Here is a 25,744-nt window from a genome sequence, read left to right as displayed (position 1 = left end):
ATAATCAATTTGATATATAAGTCTAGCCACATTAGCTTGTTGCCACAAATGTTCCCCAGTATGCTTCTTAGAAAAATAAAATTTTACATAATATCTTCATTTTAAAAAAAAGCGGGAGCTCAAGTTTCTGTCTTACATGAGTTTGCCGAAATCTAAATGACGTTAGCTTCCGAAGATGACGTTGGAGAAGGGGTGCGCGCGCGCTCGTGTATGTGTGTGTGAAACAGAGCGGAGGTGAAGAAGAGGAGGATGAAGCAGGGAGCGGAGGATGGGAGGAAGAGTGGAGTGAGAGAGAGAGAAAGAGAGAGATAGGCTGGCTATCAAGGGCTTGTGTGAAGTGTGAATGTCTGAGAGGGGCTTCGATGGGAGTTTTATCGCAGCGCCGAAACAAAGACGCGATTTTTTTACCATCCGGAGAAACATTGTAGCGGAAACTTTAAACTTTTACCCGCCAGAGCGGCAGCGCCGTGCCGGGTCCCGGCTTTGTCTCGCGACGGGGGGAAGTACGCCAGCACACGCGAGGATCAAAAGAACCAGCACCAGTTTTGGATACACATTTTGCCTACACGACGAGGGAATCCGTGATTATTGGGTTTGTTTAGGAGAGTGAGAGAATGGCGGCCAACATGTACCGAGTTGGAGGTGAGTATTATTGTTGAGGCTAACACTAGCAGCAGGCTCGCGGGGGTTAGCATTAGCATTAGCGCGAGCGGCTGTTTCCGCCTTAGTTACAATGAGCGGAATCCCGTTGCTAAGCGAGCTAGGCTAGTTTCGTTACGGCGGCTTTTGTGTTAACTCAGTTTTATTTATTTATATATGTATTGAAGGTCATTTCTAAAATTACTTGGATATAAAAACTTGCATTGGGTCGCAAACTCTTTCGTAGTTTTCGATTCAAGTATTTAGCCGCCGCAAGCAAATGAGCCAATTATGAGGAAACCCGTCCGTTAGTTTATTCACTTTTGATGGTTTTTACTCACTTTTTCAAGACTTTCATTCAAGTTTTTGTCGCACACGTTGCCTGAACCCTGCCATTCTGTCAAACTTCTGACAGCTGAATTATATGGAGTGTAAATGGGAGTCTCACAGTACGGGATGCAAGGACTTTCGGTTTTGTTTCCCGTTTGAAAATAAAGTCAAATAATTGTTAATTTATACTGATATCAGGGGGAAATTTAGACATTTTTTACCTAGATTTGGTGTTCGTGAAAAAGAGTTCAGTGAAGAGAAACAAATAGTTCAGTTCATAAGTGGGAATATAAGTGCATTTATGGATCGTGAAATATTTCAATGATCATACACGTGCAGAAGATGCTTATGTGATTTGAGCTGATATAGCATAGTTGCATTAGTAAGTCCAGGTACAGTTTTCAGTATGCAATACTGTATGCAATATACCCATTGTCATCTCTTCTGACATGCTGTATGCTGTCATCTATTGTCAGAGATGCTCATCCTCACTGTTTATTGAAATGCATTTTAACGTTACCTTCTAATAATATTGCATGTGCGTTAACGTCATTGATTGCAGCATGGCATGGTGTGCATTATAGTGCTTTTATTTTCTTAAATCCGGGAATCGACTGTAAATAGGTCACGACAATCAGTCTGTGTTGCTTTAGCAGATGCTGTTGATTGATGCGTTGTTGCAGTTTGATGGGAAGTTCTGGACGAAAAACTCCGTTATTACACGCTTGTCAAAATGTATTAGAGCTTATCAAGACTGGGTTCAGAGGAAGGCAGTCTGCATCTGCTCACAACATCGGTCATTTAAAATGTTTAATACAATTAAAGGGATAGTTCACTCAAAAATGAAAATTCTGTCATTGATTACTCTCCATTCATTACCCTCCATTCATCCATCTTAGAACACAAAAAAAATCTTTTTGATGAAATCTGAGAGCTTTCTGTTCCTCCATTGACAGCTAAGCAAATACCTCTAAGACGCTTCAATAAGTTCATAAAGAGATAGTAAAACGAATCCATATAAATTGAGCGGTTTAGTCCAATTGTTCTTAAGAGACTCGGTCACTTTATATAATGAACAGATTTAATTTAGGCCTTTATTCACATATAAACATTGATCAGCGAACATAAACAGAAACTCAACCGAACATGATGAACTTGATGCGCGATAACAAACCTCACTGGTTCATGCAGAAGCTCAAACGTGCTGCGTAACACGAGAATGAACCTCATTGGTTCTCGCACGTCAAGCGAAACATGCTTGAGCTTCTGTTTGCCAGAACTCATGTGTGTGTGTTTGAATAAAATCCTAAATTCAATCTGTCCATCATATAAAGCGATTGAGTCTCCTCAGAAAATTTGGACTAAACCGCTCAATTCATATGGATTAGTCTCTTCGTGAACTTTTTAAAGCATCAAAGTGGTGTTTGAGTAGACTGTCTATATGGGGCAGCCGCAGAAAGCTCTTAGATTTCATCGAAAATATCTTAATTTGTGTTCAGAAGTTGAACAAAAGTCTTACAGATTTGGAACGACATTTGGGTGAATAATTGATGACAGAATCAATTTCTGGGTGTACTAATCTTTTAAGAAGCTGGTTATCATGCAATTTTGGATTGTAATGTAATGATATTTTTTTATGGTTTGCCAGATACTTCAATACATTTTACTGTGCTGTTTGCTAGTGTTTTGGGAGGCTTACACTGTCAGGTACTGCTAAGGTCATTGAACTTGACCTTATGTTCTGGCCCGAAGCCCTTGCATTCCTACATTTCACCTCTTTGAATCTGAAGCGGCTTTATAGAATACATTACTGATAGAACAACATATCAGCCAATATTTGCTGAGTAGTGCTACACTATCGGTTTGATATTTGGCCATTTTGAGAAAGTCGGCATCTGACAATAACTCTGTCTGATTGGCCTATATACAAAAGTGTTTAAAGTCTGCATGAAAATACATTTTTATTTCCTAAATGCACGTTATTGATCCTATTGTGAACGATTAATTTGTGCATGTTTTTTTTTACCTCGTAATTCTTTTAATGAAAATGTGAATTATAAAAATATATTATATAATATGTAATGAAAATCTTCATTAATACAACAGACTTCTCCAATCATTTGGTGTGTTTAAACCCCGCCAATTTATTACAATCAACTGCAAGCTCGCATTCAAATCTGCCTCCACCCAATCAACAACCATCATTTATTTTTCGTTTATCCTTTTTTCTTGGATGTACTTCACAATACAGAAGAAAATATCTGTCGGTACTTCTGTCACACTGCAACTTTATATTCTACCAACAGCCTTGTCAATGAATAATAAAGTTTCTAATTTCAGTCTTTTTAGTGAATTCTAAATGTGTAAAATAATAATTAATTTCTAAAGTCCTTTACGGTCAATAATTTGAATACTGGCGTTATATACCTGTCGACCCTCTCGGACACTGGTGTCTAGTTATCATTGATTCGTTGTATTCCTCATTTGTAAGTCGCTTTGAATAAAAGCATCTGACATATGAATAAATGTAATGTGAATGTAGATATGTTCATTGACATTGCGCTTTGAGAGATCCACTAGACCACAAGTGTTTGACCACTAGAATCCATGTTTCTATCAGTTTTGTCCGGGACACTTGTGCCTCTGAACTCTTGGTTTGAATGTCGCTCTACTATTATGCAAACTTGGCACACTGTTCAGTAACTAGCAAATGTTACTGTAACAGTAAGCATGCTAAAGGATAAGGGCTTCCTCTCCTTTGTGTTGCATTTAGTTGAAACAAGGCAAGATGTAACTGCTCTGTTTGTCAGCAAGAGAGAATTGAAGTGTTTCAAACCAGGACTATAATTGAGATGGTTTTGGTTCAGTGAAGCTTTCTTTGTTTATCATGGGGTGTTAATTGAGACTTCTAATAAAGATGCAAAGAGGATACTTGTGTAGTGATGCAGGCAGAAAATTCTGGTCATGTGCATGTGGACATATATCAGGTGACATTGTGTGGTCTGGTAAATAAGGATCCTGCTCTATATGAGCTCATACTGCTAAACAGATATTTTTATCATATCAACCAACACAGTGACTTCATTTAGTTAGCTTTTTTTCCGATGCTTTACACTAGTGATCAAGCAGAATGAAGTTTTTGAATGGCCAATTTTGAAACCAGAGCAGAGCGGATGGTTTTATCCAAAGCAACTGACATTGGATTCAAGTTGTACATTTTATCATTCATGCATTCCCAGGAAATTGAACCCCAAGATATTGACGTTGCTGGCACTATATTCTCTACTGTTTGAGCTAAAGGAATGTAATGACAATAAATGTAATGCACATAAAATGATAACAAAAGAGATGCATACAAATGCTGAATTGAAATGAACACTTATTTTACACGAGAGAGATTGACTCAAAATTCACTAAAATATTTAGAAACAGGAATGTTCACTATCGAATGGATAGTGCGAATGGCAGGACAGATCTTAAAATGTTTAACTTAACGCGATTAACTTAAATTCTTGTTTTTACCCAGCCCTAGTGACAACCAAGTAAGCAATTTGTAAGTTGAAAATGTTCTCCTCAAAATGTGTAAACGCTTAAAAACCTGATTAATTTTTTTTCAGCATCTTGACCAGCCCAAATCATCAAGTAAGGGATAATGCACGTCTATCCGGTTGTTATCGCAGAATAAAACTCGACATGGTGATCAGGACCTGCATCAGCCTGAAGGGGTTTATTCTGCGTTAACAACCGGATGTATGTACATTACCCCGGCCCGCTTATTACTTGGCTATTTGCCACATAAGTAAATAATTAGACATGAAATATTGATCTGAGACTAGATATTTTATTAGCTCGAACGCAAAACTTCCAAGAGGAAAAAACATTCCTAGCAAGTGTGTAGCGCTGCTGAATTCAGTAACCCGGATGAGCCTGTTATCTGTTTTCAAAGCGATTGACCAATCAGAATCAAGCATTCCACAGAGCCGTGTAATAACACTAGCTTAGCAGATGTTATGAGTTTAAAACGGGACTGGATCTGTTTCTCTAACTAATAGGAGAGCAGGGGATTGTTCAGGAAACCTGTTTGAAAACCATAATTTTTGATATTCTGTTTAGTAATGCCAGTAACCCAGAAATTATGCATTTCAACCATAGGTTTACTTCTATGCTATTTTTGTCCCTGTCAGTATCTCCAAGCCTCAGTGAATTTTTAGGGGTCTCTTAATACCAGATGCCATGAGCTAACAAAACAGCACATCCCTGCTTGAAGAGCAGATGGCTAGACCCTGTTTCTCCTTAAGGGAAATTATTGATCCATGTGGCTCGGTCTCTCTGATTGATGAAGCTCATGAACTTGGGAGAGAGACCTCCATTTTGATTTATCCCTTGTGGCACAACTTAAGAACATGGCTGAGTAGAGGCAAGAAAAGAAAGCGTTAGTCCGATCAAAGATCAACGTTTACCAAAACGTCCAGAGCTGACCAACTCGGACCAGAAGAGAGAGAGTGATTACATAACCGAAGTGATTCGTTCAGTGAACAGGCTGTTGACTGTGCCTCATCATATGTGCTCTCAATATTGACCCATACCATTGCTCATGTCACTTTCTGTATGATTATGGATCTCTTGCAAAAAAATGCAAATTATTGGATTGTTCATGTGTTTAGTGATGGAATCTGTATTTTTCCCCACGTTTTTAGATTTGAATAGGCTACTTTTCTGCTGGTAAATAAAAGCATTATTCAAATCAACTAGGCTAGAATATTCCATATATGAAAAGGGTTGTGTAGAACTTTGTGAATAACAGGTGTTTCTGTTCGTTGGAATTGGAATGATCATTAAGAATGCACAACATATAGAAACCATATCACTTATCGGCTTATATTATAGACTTTTTTTTATTTACATTTTTTTTTGATCAATATTGGTCGATATTGGATATTTAATGGTCATGCTCTTTTCTCCTATTTTTCCGTTTGGGCTACATTTGCTACAATCTAAAGGGCACTGAAACTTAAGTTTTGTCCCAATTGACGCACTAGTATACTCTATGCTATGTGCTTATATATGATGTACCCAACCGTGTAGTGTACGAATTTTATAAGGTTATTTTGCCTTTCAACATTAGATTTTGAAATAGGGATGGGTATTTTTGTCAATTTCGATCATTGACGGGTCTCAAACGAGTACTAATATAAGTTAAGTTCTCAACCACTTGCTTAACCAACATAAAATGTGTGTCGTTTTAAAGCTTAGAAGCTGGGCTGGGAAAATGACCATCACTTAACAAGTGCTTTTAAATTTGCTTAAATTTTAATTTGTGCTTAATAAATAAACTGCTTTACATGAAAATGTGATCTGTAAATCATCGTACATTAACAGATACACTTGTCATATATCTTAGACTTGTGTTCAATATCGATGAAACGGTCTCAACTAGCAGAATACAACAGGCATATTTGTTTCAGTTAGAGACCAAACTATGAAAAAGCGCGGCTGATGCATGGGTAAACATTACACATGATGCTTTTGTGCCACGTTTTTGTTTGTGTGTGGTGGGTGGGTATTGCCTAGTGCTGCACGATTAATCATATCGCAATCGCGATGTCAGGCCTATGCGATTATATGGCGCAAAATGCTTCGATTTTTATGGAATAAATGAATTTGGGCTGTTAACACGTTAAATTGATTAAATATTGATCAAATATTTAACGCAATCAACAGCATCCGTAAATTTTTGTTACATTATATGATCCCGCTCTTATTCGTGCAAATGCTTTTAAACCATTCATGCGCAACAAGAAAAAAAAAGAGAACAGCATGCCGGAATACAGTTCTCTTTCGAGCTTGAACGAACAATAACACCTAATTATACAAAAATTTCTGTTTTGTCGAGTATCTTCATAACATAAGAGCAGTCTTATGATGAACGTGAAGAGTTGTGAGAGAATGAGGTGCGCTGCGTGCGTGAGACCCGCGTCTCTACCAGCAGCGGCTGGTCTTAAAGGGACAGCAGCCAATAAAACGTTTTGTCAGTAAAGTTAAAGAACAAAGGGAACAGAGAAAATTACTGACTGTTCTTGACTAAATAACCTTTGTAGCTTTAATAAGGATTAGTCTATATTTAATTTATCCAGTGCAGACTGTTTGATAACTTTGTTCAATTTCTGTATGTCCTACCTGTTAGACAGTAAGGGCACAGGTAAATATGACATTTATTTTATACTATTGTACTATTGAGACAATAACAAGTTTGCAGTAATGCAAATATGTCACTATTTAATTTTGTAAAAAAATATTATTTTAATTTGAAAACACTGCATTTAGTTGTTGCTAGCTTGAGTTGAGAAATACACATTTCAGCATTATCACTAATCTGTGTGTGCATTTTACTTGAGAACCAAGCAAGTTGACTCATGAAACCATTTGTTTATTATATCGCAATATTGACCTTAATAATCGCAATATGACATTTTCCCCAAATCGTGCAGCCCTAGTATGGCCGATGTGTAGAGACCAATCAGACACTGTTTTACAGCTGGTGCACGCTTGGATTGGTTTGGTCTGATCGCTCAGTTTGACAGGTTTTAATTTACCGTGCACCATAGAATATGAGTACACAGCTGAAACAATGCTGGAATCACTCATCAACCAGGGCTGCGTTTCTCAAAAGCTTTGTGAGTTAAGATGATCGTGGAGATCATTGGTGGCAATGGTGGTTGTATGATCTACTTAGGCTTATGATGCTTTTAGGAAATGCGTGCTAGGATCTCATCTTACTTGATTTTTATTCTATGTACTTTTATTGTGGTATTTACATTTCTTATGTTCCCTAAAATCACTTGTTTGGAGGGTTTTTGGACCCTTAGTTAATTATGTTTCAAAATAAATGGCTAGCCTACCTAATCCATTGCATGGCTTGAAGACATTTATACATTTAAAATATGTAACTACGGCACGCTTGCTCTTCCTCGTGTGTCTGCTGCACGTGTTTTGCACACCTCAAAACTATGCACTCTAATGAGTTTTATCAATTAAATTATTGTCGACAATTAATCGATCGTTGATTAATCATTAGCATCCCTAATATATGCACAACATAGTCACTGCTGGGTAGATCAGTCACAAATTGTAGTCATTTACTGATTCCAAATTACATGAGAAAAATTTAAGCTAGTAACGTAATTCATTGCACATTACACTTCTTTTAAATTATTTTGACCTAACTCTTTTATCACAATGAACTTAATAGGATAATCTTGTACCATATTGATACAAGGAGAAAGAAAGTATAAGTGCATTAAACATTATGTCAGGGTTTCTGTAGGTGTAACTGCAGGGGGTTTGTGAGTTTAATGAAAAGCTAATGATTAAATAAATCATAAAACAAAAAAGCTTTCCAAAATACATAGCAATACATTGTTAAATGACTTGCAGAGTGATAATTCAAATAATAATTAATGTTCGTCAGGAGCTGATTAGAAATACAATATTGCATTGTGGAGAAAACATTTAAAAGTGAAATGATTTCTGTAAATCCAGTTGTGAAATCCTTTGTGGCCTTTCAATTTTCCATGTAATTATAGCCACCTGACTAGTGGCTGGTCTGTGTGTATGCAATTTAACAAAACTAGAAGACTTTCTGAATGTATATTAGCGATGTTTTTTTTTTAGAAAGGAAAATTTAAAACATAAATAATAAATAAATTCTGAACGATTTATTTTACTGCTATTATGTGAATAATGTAATTATGAAAAATGTAATTATGTAATCAATAAAAAAGTAACTAGTCTAATTACGAAATATTAACACGTCTAGTACACACACGTCTTTAAGAAATGAAACTCAGTGATGTGTCACTTACAGATGGTTTCTTTTGTCTACTGCAGATTATGTGTATTTTGAAAACTCCTCCAGTAATCCATATCTGATCCGCCGAATAGAAGAACTCAACAAGGTGAGTTTTGGAACATGTTCCATCTAATCAATTATCGTAATCTAAAAGAAAAAATATTGCTTTTTCCTTGATGCATGCAGGTGTTTTTTTTTTTTTTTTTTTTTTTTTTTTGCTTTAATTTGGCCTTAAGCTATTTTTGACCAGCGTGACCTAGCTGACTCGAGTCAGACTGACTGTGATTGGTTGGGGCTTTTGATGTCTGCCAATCATTTATCATGCATCATCAATCAGCATGTGCAGAGATTTGAACATTACACTGTACATGGATGATTGACATATGCCAGATCTCCGCTAATGCATTGTCACTCGTGACAGCGTAACAGACTGTCTCTGTCACCTGCTCCCCTCTCTTGTGCATTGCTAATGCTCAGCCATCGTGCTGCTGTTTGCCGATGCAACCTGGGCTGTTTGGGTTGAAGACCCAGCCATAAGAGACTTATATAATGCTGAGAATGACACAGGCCTGTTTCCTGGAGCAGGGATTAAAAACACTTTTATGTAACCTCATTTTGAAGGACTGTGAAGCTCAGCAGGATGGGTAAACTAATGGAAGTGGTGTCTTTGTTCAATATGTATATATGTTTGTCAGAATTCAGTTTTGTCTTGAATATACACAACGCTGACCCACGACATGTTGCATTGAGTAAGATTTCAATATAGAGTGGTTAATTTTCAGTGCTGGAAAATTAGTAGAAATGTAGTTATTAACAGGACTCTTAATATTGCTTATCGCTTATATCTTAATACTGCTTAAATATTGATACAGTTTCTTGTAAATCATAGGCAGTGTCATTCAGTCCCACTTTGACTTGATGAAAGTAGTTCCCTCTGAAGTTATACTAAAACTATGAGTCCATGACATGACAGTAATAGAACTTGAGGTACTTATTTCACACATTGTATAGAGAAAATGGCTGTATGTTATTTTTGTATTTAGTCTTTCTCACACTGTTTCTTGCTGCTTGTCTCCCCCAAGACTGCCAATGGAAATGTAGAAGCAAAGGTGGTCTGTCTCTTCAGGCGGAGAGATATATCTGCCAACCTCAACACTTTGGCCGATAGCAATGCAAGTGAGTAACTGACTGTTTCAGTCTTCTTTTGAGTTCACGTCTCGTCTTCACACTTAAGATAAAGTGTCGCTATGTAGATGTACTATTTGCATTGAAACATCAACCAGGATTTACACCAGGACGGGCACACTGGAAGCCGATTTTAAGGCACCAAAGAGGATCGATCCGATGTATATATGAAGTCAGACTTGCATATTATATAGCCATTAATTTTATACATTTTATGTCTTCAATCTGAATGGTGAAGCAAATCCCTGATCTTCCTATGGTTTTTGTTGACCATACTACTGTATAATCTTATGACCTATAATGAGTCTCAGAATTAAATTTCTACTTGTTTGAGGGAAAATCTGTGGAATATTGCTGAATAGATTTAATGTTACCATGAAATCAAAATTGACGGACTATTCCTTTCTTTTTCTGAAGTGCAACAGCATGAATCGGGACAATAATGGCTACCTTTCACTCACATGAGATTGCTGCAATAAGCAAACGACAATGATCCAGTCAATTCCCCAATGATCCAGTCAATTCCCAATGATCCAGTCAATTCCCAATGGACAAAATCAAGTCCCACCTTACATTTTCTTTCCCTCTCCATTTCACTCAGATATACGTCACAATAAGGAAGAAAATATTATTGCAATTTCCATTTCACGCCTACTCTAAATATGGTCAAATGTCTTAGTTGAGCTTAGTGTACTGCACTCTTGTATTGATGATTGAGGGTGTAATCGATTAGACAAAATATTTACTTATTCACTAATTGGACAGACAAAGGGGCAGTGCATTTGTAGAATTTTAAAATGACATGCATTTCTGTTCTTCAGAAATCTGTGGAGGTTTCTGTGGAGTTCTGCAGGTGTATATGCCAACAAGTCGAAAACAGAAGGATTTAGCAGAAGGACACCAATCTATACAGGCAAAAAAAAAACTAGATCACTTCCATTATAATTAGGGATGGACAAGATGGTTTACTAGTCACCCAGCAGAAACAGAAGGACTTGGCAGAAGTGTTATCAGCACATTCATTGTTTAGAGGACTGTTGGTTTTGTGCAAAAAAAGGTTATCGATATTTATCCTTATATTTTGTTGAGTAACTGTCAGTTGCCCTAGAGAAATGACTTTTCATTTCATGTTATTGTTAGTCTATGCACACATACAGGTAAATCCACAGGTCTTTGGCCAACTTTGAGGGGTGCGAATGCTCATTAGTAAACTCAGCATCTGAAATTGTATGGAAACTGATGCCCTCTGTTACTCTCTGTATAGCGTTTTTTTAACACTATCACGTCCTATGCAAGTGTGCTCTGTGAAAAGCATCTGATAAGGTCTGTAGTTGTCAGTTTGCAGAAATGAAGCCGCCTCAGTGACGTATGCAGCTGACAAATACGCCCTCGGGAGGATGCAGCCTTCGAAATGAGACGCTGCTAATATCTACTTTTGAACATCCCTAAATGTACATTCATTATATCACAGCTGCTGGCATCCCACATGTTTGATAAAGATGCTTCATCTCAACTACATGCATGCATCAGTGGTTCATTTTTATGTAAATTCAGTGTACGTGAACTGCCATAAACCAGTTGTAATTATGCCAGTGCAGTGCATTAACCTATCCATTCCAGAGTAGGGTCAGGTTTGGGTCGAGAAGGTTATTACATTGACATGGGCAGTTAGTGTTCAAATCCTTTGCGGTCATGAGAGGTCAGTGTCTGCTTGGCTGCCCGTTTAATACTGAACGAATCATCCTCTTTATGTTGTGGCCGACTACAGCAGCAACACTGCCCTGTTACACAAGATCAGGGCTCCCATTTACATCACCTCCTCCTCTCTCTACCTTCTGCCCATCTTCCTCCTTCTACCCCCCCACCCCTCCTGAATGGGCTCCTCTGTGCTTATCCTCAGCTGCCATCCGCCCTGTGCTCTTGGAACAAAAGAGCCTTCATGGGACCCACCGGGCCATGGCGCTCAAAGGGTTAACACTAGGTTAACACTGTCTGGCTGGTGTTTTTGTGGAGTGAAAGTGTTAATAAATGCATGTATGTGTGCGCGTGCATTTGGCTCTGAGGCTGTGCATGTATGATGGATTTGTCGTATGTGTCTTGAGCGTGTGTGTGTGTGTGTGTGTGTGTGTGTGTGTGTGTGTGTGAGAGAGCTTGTGGCATTTTTTTTTTTTAAATGCGTACTTCTGCATGGGGGGGGGTTGTTGCTCAATGGGGGGATGGGCGCCTCAGGTTTGTTACACAGGGTTTCCCAGTAAAGCTGGCAGGGACGCATTGGCCAAGGGGAGAGAAAGGAGGGGGCAGGGCCACCGGGGTGGCAGGAGGGGTTAATGGAAAGGGGTGTGGTCTGATATCCCGCCCTCTTCATTGACAGGGTTTCCTTTGGCTCTGTGCAGGGGTGGAGTCTGGTCAGATCGTCTGATAAAGTCCTGCCAGGTCTCCTCATCTTAAAACGTGCATCTATTAAAGAAATATCTCTATCGCCATTGTAAATCTGTGTTAAAAGAAATGTTTTTAAAATGGATTCAAGTAATTTTGAGTTGACCTGCAATTATAATGGTTTGCTTCCCTTATAAGTCAACCAGATCTCATGAAGGATATTCAATTTACTTGTTTCTGAATGAGTGTGAAATTGATTGCAACCATTACTAATAACCTAAAGTGATGTGTAAATTTAAGATTTGGTCTGTGTGTGTGTTCTGAAAGGCAGCTGGTTCACATCAGACCTAATTGAGGCCATTAACATTACACTCATGTTTGTGTGTGTATTTTAGGAGACTTTGATGAGGAGTCCAAGCAGCCTTCAACCTCAGAACAGCAGAAACACCAGCTTAAGCACAGAGAACTATTCCTGTCTCGACAGTTTGAGTCTCTTCCGGCCACGCACATACGGTAAATACACTCACGCTGTTTACAGACACAAACATCTCAGGATTAAATTATATAATCCCATCAGAACCCAGACTCGGGCTCCATATGTAAGGTATTTGATTTGTATTGATAGTCCTGTTTATACTGTGTATTATTGTTTTTATGCAGAGGAAAATGCAACGTCACACTTTTGAATGAGACGGATGTTTTAACTGGCTACTTAGAGAGAGAGGTAAGTGTCCACCTGCAGTACAAGATCTCCCTGTGTAGTTTTTCATGGATTGTCACAAAGCTACCACGAGCCATAGTTTAGAGAGAGGCCAAAACATGACAACCCTGTTAGAGTGACTCACAAAATCTGTCAAAAGTAGGCATGATCATAATTAACTGGTTAACCGTTAACCGACAGTACGAATTTTCAACCGATTAGTACTATCTAAATAAGTAATTTAATTTGGTCTGAATGCAATGATACGATGTCCTGCCTGTCAGAGTTATGTATTTCCATACCTCTGCTCACGTTAATTATTATTGTAATGTTATGTACTTTGAGACATGATGTAGTTTTAATGCCTTCTCTCATGAGGCTTTGCAGACTCTGCTCTGGCTGTGTGTGTTCATTTTTTTTGAAGGAGGCAAGGCTTTGGAGACGCTCTGAAGGGGGTACGCTCTGATCTCTTGCTTTCAAAGCTAGCTTGCTATTGCTAGCCTCTCTAAAATTGCCTACCCTACCTTTAATTAAGTAACTGATATGTATATTTGCGTTTGCATATTTATTCCTTTTATAAATGGTTTCATTCTAAGCGCTGCATCTGCGTGATGTGACGATGTGTGAATCCTCATATTCTGTTGTTTATGCTGCTATTTGCGCATGTAAACATAAACCCCTCCTGGAGTCACAGACACATATCTATTTTAATTTAATTCAATTTAATTCTAATTTTAAAATATTGTCTGTTAACGGTTAATGATCGCTAACGAGCTTCGCTTGTCGTTAGGGAAAAAACCTAAAATGAACATCGCTAGGCAAAAGGTCATGTTTTCGCCTTTTTGCTAACTTTGCTTTTTTTGTTTATTACAAAAATAATTTATATATGTTCACAACCTTTTCGGTTGTTAACGAAAAGCTTTTTTTTCCATCAGTGTCACATGGTCCTACAGAAATTATTCTAATGCTGATTTGGTGCTCAAGAAACAACGTTAATAATTTAAAAAAAAAAGGTGCTGCTTAATATTTATTATAAATGTTTTCTTTCCCTTTTGATAAATTTATTGTTTCAGTGATGATAAATTATTTAAAGTCTTTCACTGATCCCAAACTTTTGAATGATCTTTTTTTTTTTTTCTTGCTGTCAGATATTTCTCTTTTTTATATCAAAGTAAGCACCTTTTGTTGGATTAAAATGAGTCAAGTGCATCAAGTGTTTGTGTTGTCTAACGTGTGTGTTTGTTCTGCAGGACTGTTTCTTCTACTCTCTGGTGTTTGACCCGGTGCAGAAGACCCTGCTGGCTGACCAGGGGGAGATCAGAGTGGGATCCAAATACCAGGCAGAGATCCCTGACAAACTGGCTGAAGGTCAGAAGGTTTTAAATGTCTCTACGCCTTGGTATTACTAAAACATGTTCCTTTTGATGTTGAAAACTTGGACATGATTCTTATTACAATATTGCATTAATACTTCAAGTCCTTGATATTTTCAGAACACATTTTAGGGAAAGTTTCTTGTTGGATGTTGGAGGTCTAATTCAAAACCGATTAAGTTAATTAGTAAATACAATGTTTTCCGTCTCATCAGTTGAATTAGACAGTCGAGTGCAGGAGAAGCTTGAGACAAAGGTTTGGGATCCTGATAACCAGCTGAAGGATCCGCAGATAGACCAATTCCTGGTAGTGGCACGGTTAGTATTTCCCTTCTTTTTTTTTTTTGACTGACCATTTTTGCTGCTTTAAAATGTTATTGTGCAGTAGCATGATTTGATTTGTTTTTATGTTCATTTTAGGGCTGTTGGTACATTTGCACGTGCACTAGACTGCAGCAGTTCTATCCGCCAACCCAGTCTGCACATGAGCGCAGCGGCTGCATCTAGAGACATCACACTGGTGAGAGAATGGATGCATTCAACCAATCTCTTCCTAAACTACTCATAAAAGTGCATTCCTCATTCATTCACTCACACTGTAGGGGTTGTGTAGGGTTTTCAGAACATACCGGTACTTCGAAAAAACGAGTACCGGGTATATTCGGTACATGCTGATAGATGCTGCTTTTAAATGCTCTCGTTTGTGTTTTTTTGAGCGCGCTCTGAGCGTCAGAGGTTTCTATTTACAGCGTTTTTTTTACCATTGTTGAGCATTGTGATGAATCACAATCATATCTGTTGAGTGTGTGAATGCAGTGGCCAATCAGAGGTGCTATTCATTAAGTTAGTCAGAATCCGCTAAACAACGCTGAAAACGCACAATGTTATTATAACCAACAAAGTGTAAACATTATGTGAATAAAAGATTTATTGTATAATTAAGACTTCTTTTTTTATTATAATGGGAGTTTTCACGAGAGTGCATAATTCAGTGAGCTTGAACTAGAGATTGACAGTCTTAGTGATTATCAAGGGAGGATCTTCTCTTGCTTTGTTTCCCATTTACAATCTCACAACAAGTTTAGTTTTTTCTTTTCATAACATTGGTTCAACTTTTATTCTTAAACCGCAACAATGACCCTTTAAATGCGCGATTGAATCGGAGACTGCGATGATTGACTGTGATAACCAACTGACGAAACAGAATGGGACAATTATTGTAAAGTACTTAATTCAGCCCGTTTGCTCTGGTACCGAAACTGGTACAGTTTCACCTATTTTACTGGTGTTACTACTAGGGCTGAAACGATTCCTCGAGTTACTCGATTACAAAAATTCCTCGAGGCAAAAACTCTGCCTCGAAGCCTCGTTAAATTCCTATTCCTATGCGTTAAATTGCACTATACGCGCGGGCGCAGGGATTTGATTGTTTCACACAGACCGTTTATTCACACGGCCCTGTTCAGGAAGCATATATTTTGAATTTAGTTGGCGCGATGGCGGAGAATAAATATGTAAATAAACGGCAGAAATTATCTAAAGTGTGGGATCATTACACACTTAATTGACTTAATACACTTAACTCGCTGAAACAAGGTAACGTATATAGTCTAAGCCTATTGATGTTCGCTGATTTTAATCCCATACTGTATTTGTAGCGATGTCGTGATGCGGTTTGACTAGATATGATTTTTAGCTTTGATTACATTTTTAAGTAGTAAACGTAACTATCACGTTCAATTGCAAGAGTATAGCCTAAAAAAAGAACCCCTTCACACACAGGCACACACGCCAGTCAGACCAATGCATCACATATGCTTAAACTTTTATGTAGCCACGCAACAATAATTTCAGCATGCATTCACTGTACACACCGGGACGTGATGGAGGAACAAATATTGTATTGCAGTCTTTGCGAGACCTTATTTCTATTTCACGTCTGCCAAATAGTTACAGACAACAACAAAAAATGAAAGTCCCCAGCCTGTTGGTTTTTAATAAAGATTCAGAATACTAATTTTTCAGTTAAAACGCACGGAACAAAAAGTGCGTCAGCTTTTACTGCGTGTTCAACAACAAGTCACGATACAGCTCTTCTTCAGCGTTAAACTACCAGAATACACAAATATGCTTAGATGCTTAGAGTGGTTATATTATAACATCTTAAAGGAAAATTCACATATGAGATAGCTTTATAACTTGCATACTATATAACTTATAGTATATAACTTATAACAGCTTTAACTGAAATAGACACAAGTTTAATATAACTATTCTGTTAATAAAACACACACAAAAAAATATCCGATAACTCGATTAATCGATCGATTAAGTGCTAGATTAATCGGTTACAAAAATAATCGATAGCTGCAGCCCTAGTTACTACCGACTACTGACTGTACCGTGAAAAACCTACATCTGACATTTATTCACACTGTCCTGTTTGTCTGTAGTTCCACGCCATGGACACTCTGCAGAAGAACGGCTACGACCTGGCCAAGGCAATGTCCACGCTGGTGCCGCAGGGTGGCCCGGTGCTGTGCAGGGACGAGATGGAGGAGTGGAGCGCTTCAGAAGCCATGCTGTTCGAGGAGGCTCTGGAGAAATACGGCAAAGACTTCAATGACATTCGCCAAGACTTTGTGAGTTTACCACACCATAATTGACCATTTGCTCTCACACAAACTGCACTATTTGGGAAAGTTCAAATGATTTAAATGTATATTTGTTGTTGAACTGCAGTTGCCCTGGAAGTCATTAGCTAGTGTGGTCCAGTTCTACTACATGTGGAAGACTACTGACCGTTACATTCAGCAGGTAAGAAGCTTTGCATGCCTTTAAAATGAACTTTTCTTCATGCATATGAATGTGTATCTGAATCAAGTTAATTGTTTTACCCACCAGAAAAGACTAAAGGCAGCAGAGGCTGACAGCAAGCTGAAGCAGGTGTACATCCCCACCTAGTGAGTATTTACTGTCACTGCACTTCTGAATATAAATGGCACTTTTTCAAATATATGGCACAAATCGTTAGTATTCTTTTTCATTAATAAATGCACACATCCCATGTCATTTAGAGAGAGAATTACCATTCAAGAGTCTGGAGTCTGTAATGCTTTGAAATAAGTATCTTATGCTCATCTAGACTGCTTAACAAAAATACAGTGAAATAAATGTAAAATAATGATTTTCTGTTTTAATATATTTTAAAATGTAATTTATTCCTGTGATGCAAAGCTGAATTTTCAGTATCATTACGGCAGTCTTCAGTGTCACATGATCCTTCTGAAATCATTCAAATATGATGATTTGGTGCTAATGAAATATTTCTTGTCAATATTTAAAAAAAGATTGTGCTGCTTAATATTTATGTAAAAACCGCGATAGTTTCTTCAGGATTATTTGATAAATAGAAAGTTCAAAAGAGCAGCATTTGTTATATAGATTTTTACTTTGTAACAATGTAGAAGTCTTCACTGATTAATTTGATGAATTTCTTATGGTTGAACATAACATAAATAGCTACTTTTCATGCTATGCTAATGTTATCTATTCTAGTGTACAGTTTGAAAATTTTTATTTATTTTTTTAGCTGTATGAAACCAACTTATCAGACTCTTTCTTGTAGTATGTTTGTGTCTGCTTTTTGAGAATCTAAATTTTGTTTTCTCCTTCAGCACCAAGCCCAACCCCAATCAGATCATGGCACCTGGAAATAAACCTGGCATAAATGGTGCCACAGGCTACCAGAAAGGCCTCAGTTGTGAAAGCTGCCATAGTGAGTAAATCAAGTCACTGTACACATCCATGGCTTCTATTTAGATATAAGCTCAAACATCCTGTATATTAAAACAAGTGTATTCATCAGTTGTACTTGTTACTCCTCCAGCTGCCCAGTCTCAGCAGTGGTATGCATGGGGCCCTCCCAACATGCAGTGCAGACTCTGTGCATCCTGTTGGATTTACTGGAAGAAGTATGGCGGTCTTAAGACCCCCACTCAACTAGAGGGCGCCACAAGAACTGGCTCAGTATGAGAATCCTGTCTTTTTCCTTCATGTACCTATTGTCAATGATTACTGTATTTTAAAAAATATTAGGGTTTAATGCTAACAAACATGGAAATATCTTGTAAGTTTCATTAATCATCTTTCTGGCTAGTTTATTTCAGGCCAAACATTTTAAAGACACTGTTTAAAAAAAAAATACTAAATGGAAAACAGAAAATTACCAAACAATGAGCAAGATGTGTCTTTCCAATAGGATGCAGCTCCACGTGGTCACATGACCCGCCAGGAGGTACAGGGCATGTCCCCGTTTACCAGCAGTGCGGGAAGAGCTAAACTTCTGGCTAAAAATCGGCAGACCTTCATCCTGCAGACCACCAAACTCACTCGAATCGCCCGTCGAGTGTGCCAGGACATCCTGCAGTCCCGCCGAGCAGCCCGTCGCCCCTACGCTTCCATTAACTCCAATGCTGTCAAAGCAGAGTGTGAGCAAACATTTGTTGTCGTTGTTGTTGTTTTCATCTGGGGATTTAAAAAAAAGGTTTATTGCTTTTATCTCCAGATTTTGTTTTGACTGCCTCTTTTTCTCTTTTAGGTATGATAAGACTTCCTAAAGCAGCAAAGAGTGCTATGAAGAACCGCACTATTCCTCGACCGTCCCTCATCAATATAGTTAAAGAATTGGGTATGGCTTCATCATTACATCAAAACCAAAATAGTGATATAAAAGCGTTGTTTTATCAAATTAAATTACACGGATCATCATTAAAGGGTTAGTTCCCCCAAAAATGAAAATTTTCATCAATTACTCACCCTCGTGTCATTTCAAACCCATAACGACTTGCATTTATTATTGGAACATAAATGAATATATTTTAATGAAGTCTGAGAGATTTCTGTCCCTCCATTGACAGCTACGCATCCACCACGTTAACGCTTCAAAAAGTTCATAAAGAGATCGTAAAACTAATCCATGTGAATCGAGCGGTTTAGTCCAAATTTTCTGAAGAGACACGATCAATTTATATGATGAACAGACTGAATTTAGGCTGTTATTTAAATATAAACATTCATCAACTCACACATTAGTCGTGGTAAACAGAAGCTCAAGCATGTTGGCTTGATGTGCGAGAACCAATCTGAGCATTCCACAAGTTTTGTTCTCGCAAATCAAGCAAGTACAGTTGAAGTTCTATTTATCTTTATGTGAATAAAAGCTTAAATTCACTCTGTTCATCATAAAGCGATCGAGTCTCTTCAGAAAAAATGGACTAAATTGCTCAATTCATATGGATTAGTTTTGCAATCTCTTTATGAGCTTTTGGAAGCATCAAATTGGTAGTTGCGTAGCTGTCAATGGAGGGACAAATCAGTCAGATTTAATAAAAATATCTTCATTTGTGTTTCGAAAATGAATGAAAGTCTTACGTGTTTGGAATGACATGAGGGTGAGTAACTGATGACAACATATTCATTTTTGGGTGAACTATCCCTTTAATGGTGGGAAAATTAGACCTAAAAGTGAATTAAATTGTTTGGCACAATGTTTCTTGAAACTAAAAAAAATACAGATCATTTGAATTCATGTTTGAATATTAAGGGTTATTATGCTCTTTTCTTTAGCTATTCAAGCTCCTTTGAAACTCAAAGCACCTCGAGGTGCTCCAACACCAATCAACCGTAACCAGGTCAACCAGCCTCGAAGCGCATCCGCCCTACTGGGCAAGAGGCCCTTCGACAACGTGAGTATTCCTTACAAATATACATTAACCTTCTCACAGGTAGAAAATAGTGTACATAGATCTAAGCGCTCTCATTGGCTACAGGCTGGAGGTCATTCTTTCTCCACCAATGGAAGGCCGTTCGCATCGGGAATGAGAGCAGCCAACCAGTCAGTCATTAAGAGGCAGAAGGTCAGTCAAGGAGATGCTCCAAATCCTGTGGTGTTTGTGGCTACGAAAGACACCAGGTATGTTTCAAAAACATCTTAATGTCATGTTTTGCTTTTACCTGGGACTAATTCCAAGTGTGTGATTCACAGAGCCCTGAGGAAACACCTCACTCAGGCAGAAATGAGGCGGGCGGCCAGAAAACCACACCTTCCGGTCAGAGTCAAACTTCCGGTCCCACCCCGGCCACTTCCCATACCCATCTTACCTTCCAGCACCAGTGAGCCAATTGTGTTGGAGGACTGAGCGATGTTCCAGTAGACCACATCCATTGCCAGAGCATGTTAAACCCACCAATCATCAGCTGTTCTTCCTCATTCCTCGTCTTCTGTTGTCCCCCCCGAATCCCATATGCACAACCACGCTCACGGGAAAATGACGTACCGCATACTCTTACACCAGCATACACCTGAATTCAAAGCGTTTTACTCCCAGTGTTGAAGTTTAAGGGTTCGATGCCCTGCTGTCCCGTTGCTTTTTTTAATTGCAAATTCTTTTAACTGTGTAATTTAAAGTGAATCATGTTCATTCTAAGATGGTGTAAAAGCACACTTTATTTTTCTCCAGTTTTGTCGTTATTTGTATAAATATTAACAAGATTTTTCAAGAGTTTGATTCTTGTATGTATGGAAAGTGGGATTTAAATGTGTGAGGGAGTATGTGGTCTTTTTACCATCATTTTCTTAATTTCTTAGGTTGCTTGTGTCAAAAACTAAAATCACCCTTTTTCATGCTAAATAGACAAATAAATGATTGCGCTGCTCCTTTTATTTCAGCCTTTCAGGCCTTGCTGAATTGTGAAAAGATGGAAGGCATTACAGCAAAAGTATTACTCGCTATACAACGGATCTGCAGTTGGGTTGGTGTTTATTGATAGCGACCTGGTTTTTCAGACAATATTGTTTATTGTGATTATGGATCCAAAACTCCTGCAGTGTAGCTACTCCAGTCAGTGATATTTGAAGGTCTTGTAGGATTCTAGCTGAAAAGCTTGTCTTAGAATGAAAACACATTTTTGATGATTTAGAAAGGCTTCTGGCTTTAGTAAAGTGTTGAAGGTGTTCATGAATGTAAGGCGAATCTAGGTTTGAGGTGGTCTCTAAAAGGAGGTTGGATGTTGCAGTCAGTTTGGCCTGTTTTGTACCTCAATAATTGAGCTTTTTCCATAAACAACTTGAACAAAGCCATAAAAATTTGTTTTCCACTTCTGCTCTTTTTCCAAACATGTTAACGCACTAGCATTTGTGTTATAATGGTATTGTGGGCTACTGGGAAGCTAATTATAGCAATTGTAGATAATGAGAGAGGGAAAAGATGTTTTTCTAGTGATGACTCGATATAGGCTGATGTTGATTCATACTTCCCCCATGACTTTTTTTTTTTTTTTTGTAAACTGGATCCAGTGAGAGATAGAAAAGCTTTTTTTGAGTTTTCCTTGTCATGGCTCAACTATAGGGTAATATTGATGCATATTTCCACCTTATGATTAAGCTTTTTTCTTGTCATTTTTTTTTTTTTTTTTTTTTGCTGAACGGTTGGGCATTTTGACAGATTTCCTGGCTTGCTGAGGTTCATCAACACAAAATTTCATTGTAAATTGTTCCCCCCATTAGGGGTTTTGTAATGTTTCTTAAACAAATGGAGCGTGCACTGCACACTAAAGACACAAATAAATGTTAACCTGTCCCCTTTTAAGTGTCACCAGTTTTTTATGAAGGGGTTTTGTGACCCTACAATATTTTGGCAAAGCGTGAAAAAAAAAATACATGTTAACATTGATCTCCATAATGGGAAAGCGTTTGGGAGGGAGACTGGTTGATTTTAGGGTTTGATCCAAGGGTGTGAAGGATTTCAGTTTTGTCAAATCAATGACAAGTTTCTTTCTACTCACAACTCAAACTTTTTTTTAATATTCCAGTGTCTCTGTATCCTTTAATGTATCTTGTGATAAGAAAATAAAGATTTTTTTGTTTGTGGTCCTAAACAGGACATTTTCATCTTTCTTTAGAACAATTACATGGGTATTGATTTATTTGCACTTGCAGAGACCTTTTTCATTGTAACTTAAACGCCATATTTTTTCGCGAACGAAAACGAGGCTGTGGATAGTCTACACACAAGCGTGTATAAACCTCTCTGGTTATGTTATGTGCAACAAACTTCCGTATTCTGTTAAACAGGTTGCAATGCTTCCGGTCCATGTCTTTAAACGCGCTTCATGGTCTGTTTTACTCAAGATGCCTTAAAAGAAGCTATTAAAGATTTGCATAACCTACCTATATGCTGATTGATATCTTACTGTTGTTGTTTTTCTCACTTACATTCGGATATTAAAATGGAGTAAAACGCCAGCAGTTAAAATAACTAGCTAGGTTATCTGATTATCTTAAAAGTCCATAGATACCCCAATCAATCAGTTCATACTGCCGTTAACAAATCTTCCGACAAGGTGATGCGACAAAACCAGGTTTCCATTTAAAATTTCGACACGAAGCCTAGGCGTAGGCCTACTATCCCACGTAAAATGTATTCTCTTAAAATATGCGTAAAACCAAGTAACACAATAATTTGATTGAAATCAAATAAGTAAATTAAATACAGGAATTTATAGTAAACTGTTAAATTACTGGGATCAATAGAGAATCGACAATAACGTCCGGTCTGCTGCTCCTACGCAACTACAACAAGAAACATCACTTACTACATCATCGAACAGCGCTCTAGCAGAATCTTTGGAGTTTAGTGATAATCTGAGAAAGAGAGAATCACCGAGCAGTAACGCGATTCTGAGCAAAGTCTATGAACACTGTTAATACAAAAAAAAAAAAAAACTTTCAGCTGTTGTGCCATTCTGGACTGCAGGAGAAGAAGGTTCAACACTTACTTCAGCAATAAATAAATAAAAGAATAACAAATGTGATGTTTTTCATTTTGCTTATTGCTGTGGTTGAATTTGATCATAAAAGGTCAGCAGCAAAGACATTGATTAATAAAGTGAGATGAAATACATAAAGTATGTTTGTGTAATTTAACATTTTATTGCTGGTTTTAGGAATACTGAATCTGTTTTTGTGCAAGTGAGATGAGTAAATGCCTGCACACATTTTGTCTAGAACTATAATAACAATCAATCATGTTAAGTAAGTAACTCAGTTATTTTGTTGTAAATTTAAAAAAGTAATGCCTTGTACTTTACTAGTAATCTGGATATGCATTACACCCAACACCGTCTATGAACAGTAAACGACATTCAGCATGTAGAGATGCATTCAGTTTATAGACACTCCGTACAGACAGCCACACAGTCTGTGTATCAGTTCAGTTTTACAACTGTACATCTGACATTATCAGATACAGTTTGACAACAACATCTGACAGTACCAAAGACATTATGACTTAGACAGAAAACAGAGATGTGTAGCTGTAGTTGGACATCAACAGCAGCATGTCAGAGAAGAAGATGGTGTCTGTAGGTCTGAGTGAGCCAGCAGTGGCAATAAATACAGAGCTGTCAGTCTTACCAAAGCATTTTCAAACTGAAGTGTTGCGTATGCAAATGTAGAGTGCACTGGACATCTATCACTGAGGTCTGGCCCAAAGTCTTCATAGGAAATGAGTAAATCTACAACATAACATGTAATACCAAACCATGTGAGAGTAATCCTATGAACAGGAATCAAAACACAATGCAGTTGTTTTTCTGTCAGTGTTCATACAAGTAATGTCTACAAGGAAAGATCGACACAAGGGCAAAATATTACCAAGACATGAACATCATGGTGTGCTGGCAATGGAGAACAGGTTTGAAATCAGCAAGGATTTATTTCCACCAGCTTTAGAAATCATCCACAAGACTCATCCACTGAGTAACCTAGAGAGTAAGAGCGGACTCACACACATACACATTTATTATCTATTATTTATCCTGTGACATCTGTGAATTTGTTTTGAGTGTCTTTGTTTTTATTTCCACAGATAAGGTGTTAGTGCGCTGCATGGAGAATGTCAGCCATTCCGCCACAATTTTTCTGGCATATCTGATGGTCCATATTGTTGGAGCCATTGCATGGTCATGCCATTGACGTGACAGACAAGAGATGGGTCAGGACCAACAGGGACTTGAAGCAGATGATGATCCTTAATTCAAAACTCTTGACGTAGTGGAAACAGGGCCGGTTCTACATTTTGAATTTTGAACATTTATGTTGGAACTTATTCCTTTATTAAGGATGCTATCATGGCCATGACCTAGTAGAGAGGCAATGTTCTGCTTTTGTTTCTTTGTTTTTTGAAGCAAAGTCTTTAATAACTGCTTCATAAGAAATCTGCTGGGCTGGCCAGGTTCTCTGTTAATGTTGAAAAGCAAGTCCATTTAACCGTTCCTAATACATTGGGGAGCGAAGGTAATTTTTTTAAAGCTTCTATTTTGAGAAATATTCCCTGCGTCCCAATGGTCATACTATCCATCCTAAATAGTATGTGAGATTACAATAAGTGTGTCTCAAAGCATAGTATTTTGAAAAGAGTATGCCAAAAATCCCCAGATGGTCTACTAGTTCTGGTATTTTTAAAGTGTAGATCCGTACTCACTATAATGGCTTATATTTCCATATTTTAAAAACTACAAACAGGTCACTCCCAGGTCCGAACAGTCCTAACTCAGAACCTCAAATAACAAATAAAGGAGACGAAACCAATAGAGGGGGAAATCGTATTTAAAGTTACTGTGTGCCTGCATGGACAAATACTGGTTTGACATCAGCAAGCTTCTTCCAAGCTGCAAAAATTAAAGGATGTCTGCGGGCATAGTCGGTTCAAAATGTTTGTATGATTTTTGTAACTTTAAATGATCTAAACGATGTAACATTGAAAATGCATATTTCCATAAAAACAAAAAGACATTCCTAAAAATATTCTTTTATAACTTTTATATAGCAAAAAAAAAAAAATTCAATTTTTTTTATTTTCAAATATCTCCTATTAAGTTTATCTTTTATTGTTTCGTTTTCAAATCAGTTCAGTGGGATATTTAAGATTGTAATGCTCGCTTATTGTGTGCGGACTGGAGTAAATGTACATCCTCATCTAAAGCCTCACAATAAGCATAACACAAAGACTCACAGACAAACGCTCAATTAACAGCTCGAGGTGTGATGCGGTAATTGATACAGGATGGGCCTGCGTGTATATTCAGAGTTTGCTCTTTGAAGTCGGCTAACAAGCTCCTTGACAAATGTTTATTCCAGTAAATCCAAGGCATCGGCGATATCCCAAATTTGATCAAATTCAAAACACCAGCACGCACCAGACAGAAGCATAATCGCTTCCAAATTAGACT

At 37.8% G+C, this 25,744-nt stretch overlaps 1 protein-coding gene across 2 annotated transcripts; it reads left to right on the top strand.

Annotated features, from left to right (window-relative positions):
* The first annotated feature begins 164 nt into the window (after positions 1–164).
* Positions 165–22,390, top strand: mta2 (metastasis associated 1 family, member 2). 2 transcript variants are annotated; one of them, XM_077227842.1, is made up of 18 exons: positions 165–642; positions 8,857–8,924; positions 9,901–9,994; positions 12,775–12,892; positions 13,040–13,103; positions 14,330–14,447; positions 14,668–14,770; positions 14,873–14,972; positions 16,906–17,094; positions 17,195–17,269; positions 17,357–17,415; positions 18,130–18,230; positions 18,342–18,481; positions 18,714–18,942; positions 19,053–19,142; positions 20,081–20,199; positions 20,284–20,426; positions 20,499–22,390. In XM_077227842.1, exons 1-18 carry the CDS (start codon positions 615–617, stop codon positions 20,650–20,652), a joined length of 1,992 nt encoding a protein of 663 aa, XP_077083957.1. In that variant the 5' UTR covers positions 165–614; the 3' UTR covers positions 20,653–22,390. The 2 variants fall into 2 exon arrangements, with proteins under 2 accessions (XP_077083957.1, XP_077083958.1); XM_077227843.1 differs by having other exon boundaries at positions 184–642; positions 20,284–20,370.
* Positions 22,391–25,744: the final 3,354 nt, after the last annotated feature.

The sequence above is a fragment of the Siphateles boraxobius genome, unplaced genomic scaffold (genome assembly GCF_051911475.1).
Source record: "Siphateles boraxobius isolate OS27281-9 unplaced genomic scaffold, OSU_SipBor_1 130, whole genome shotgun sequence".
NCBI lineage: Eukaryota > Metazoa > Chordata > Actinopteri > Cypriniformes > Leuciscidae > Siphateles > Siphateles boraxobius.
This window is presented reverse-complemented; position numbering and strand designations above follow the sequence as displayed.

Bases quoted from the DNA above. Each gene is read 5' to 3' on its own strand.
- mta2 (XM_077227842.1), top strand. From the start codon at position 615: ATGGCGGCCAACATGTACCGAGTTGGAG. The intron at 643-8,856 runs GTGAGTATTATT...TGTCTACTGCAG, and splicing joins CAACATGTACCGAGTTGGAG to ATTATGTGTATTTTGAAAAC. The intron at 12,893-13,039 runs GTAAATACACTC...GTTTTTATGCAG, and splicing joins CTTCCGGCCACGCACATACG to AGGAAAATGCAACGTCACAC.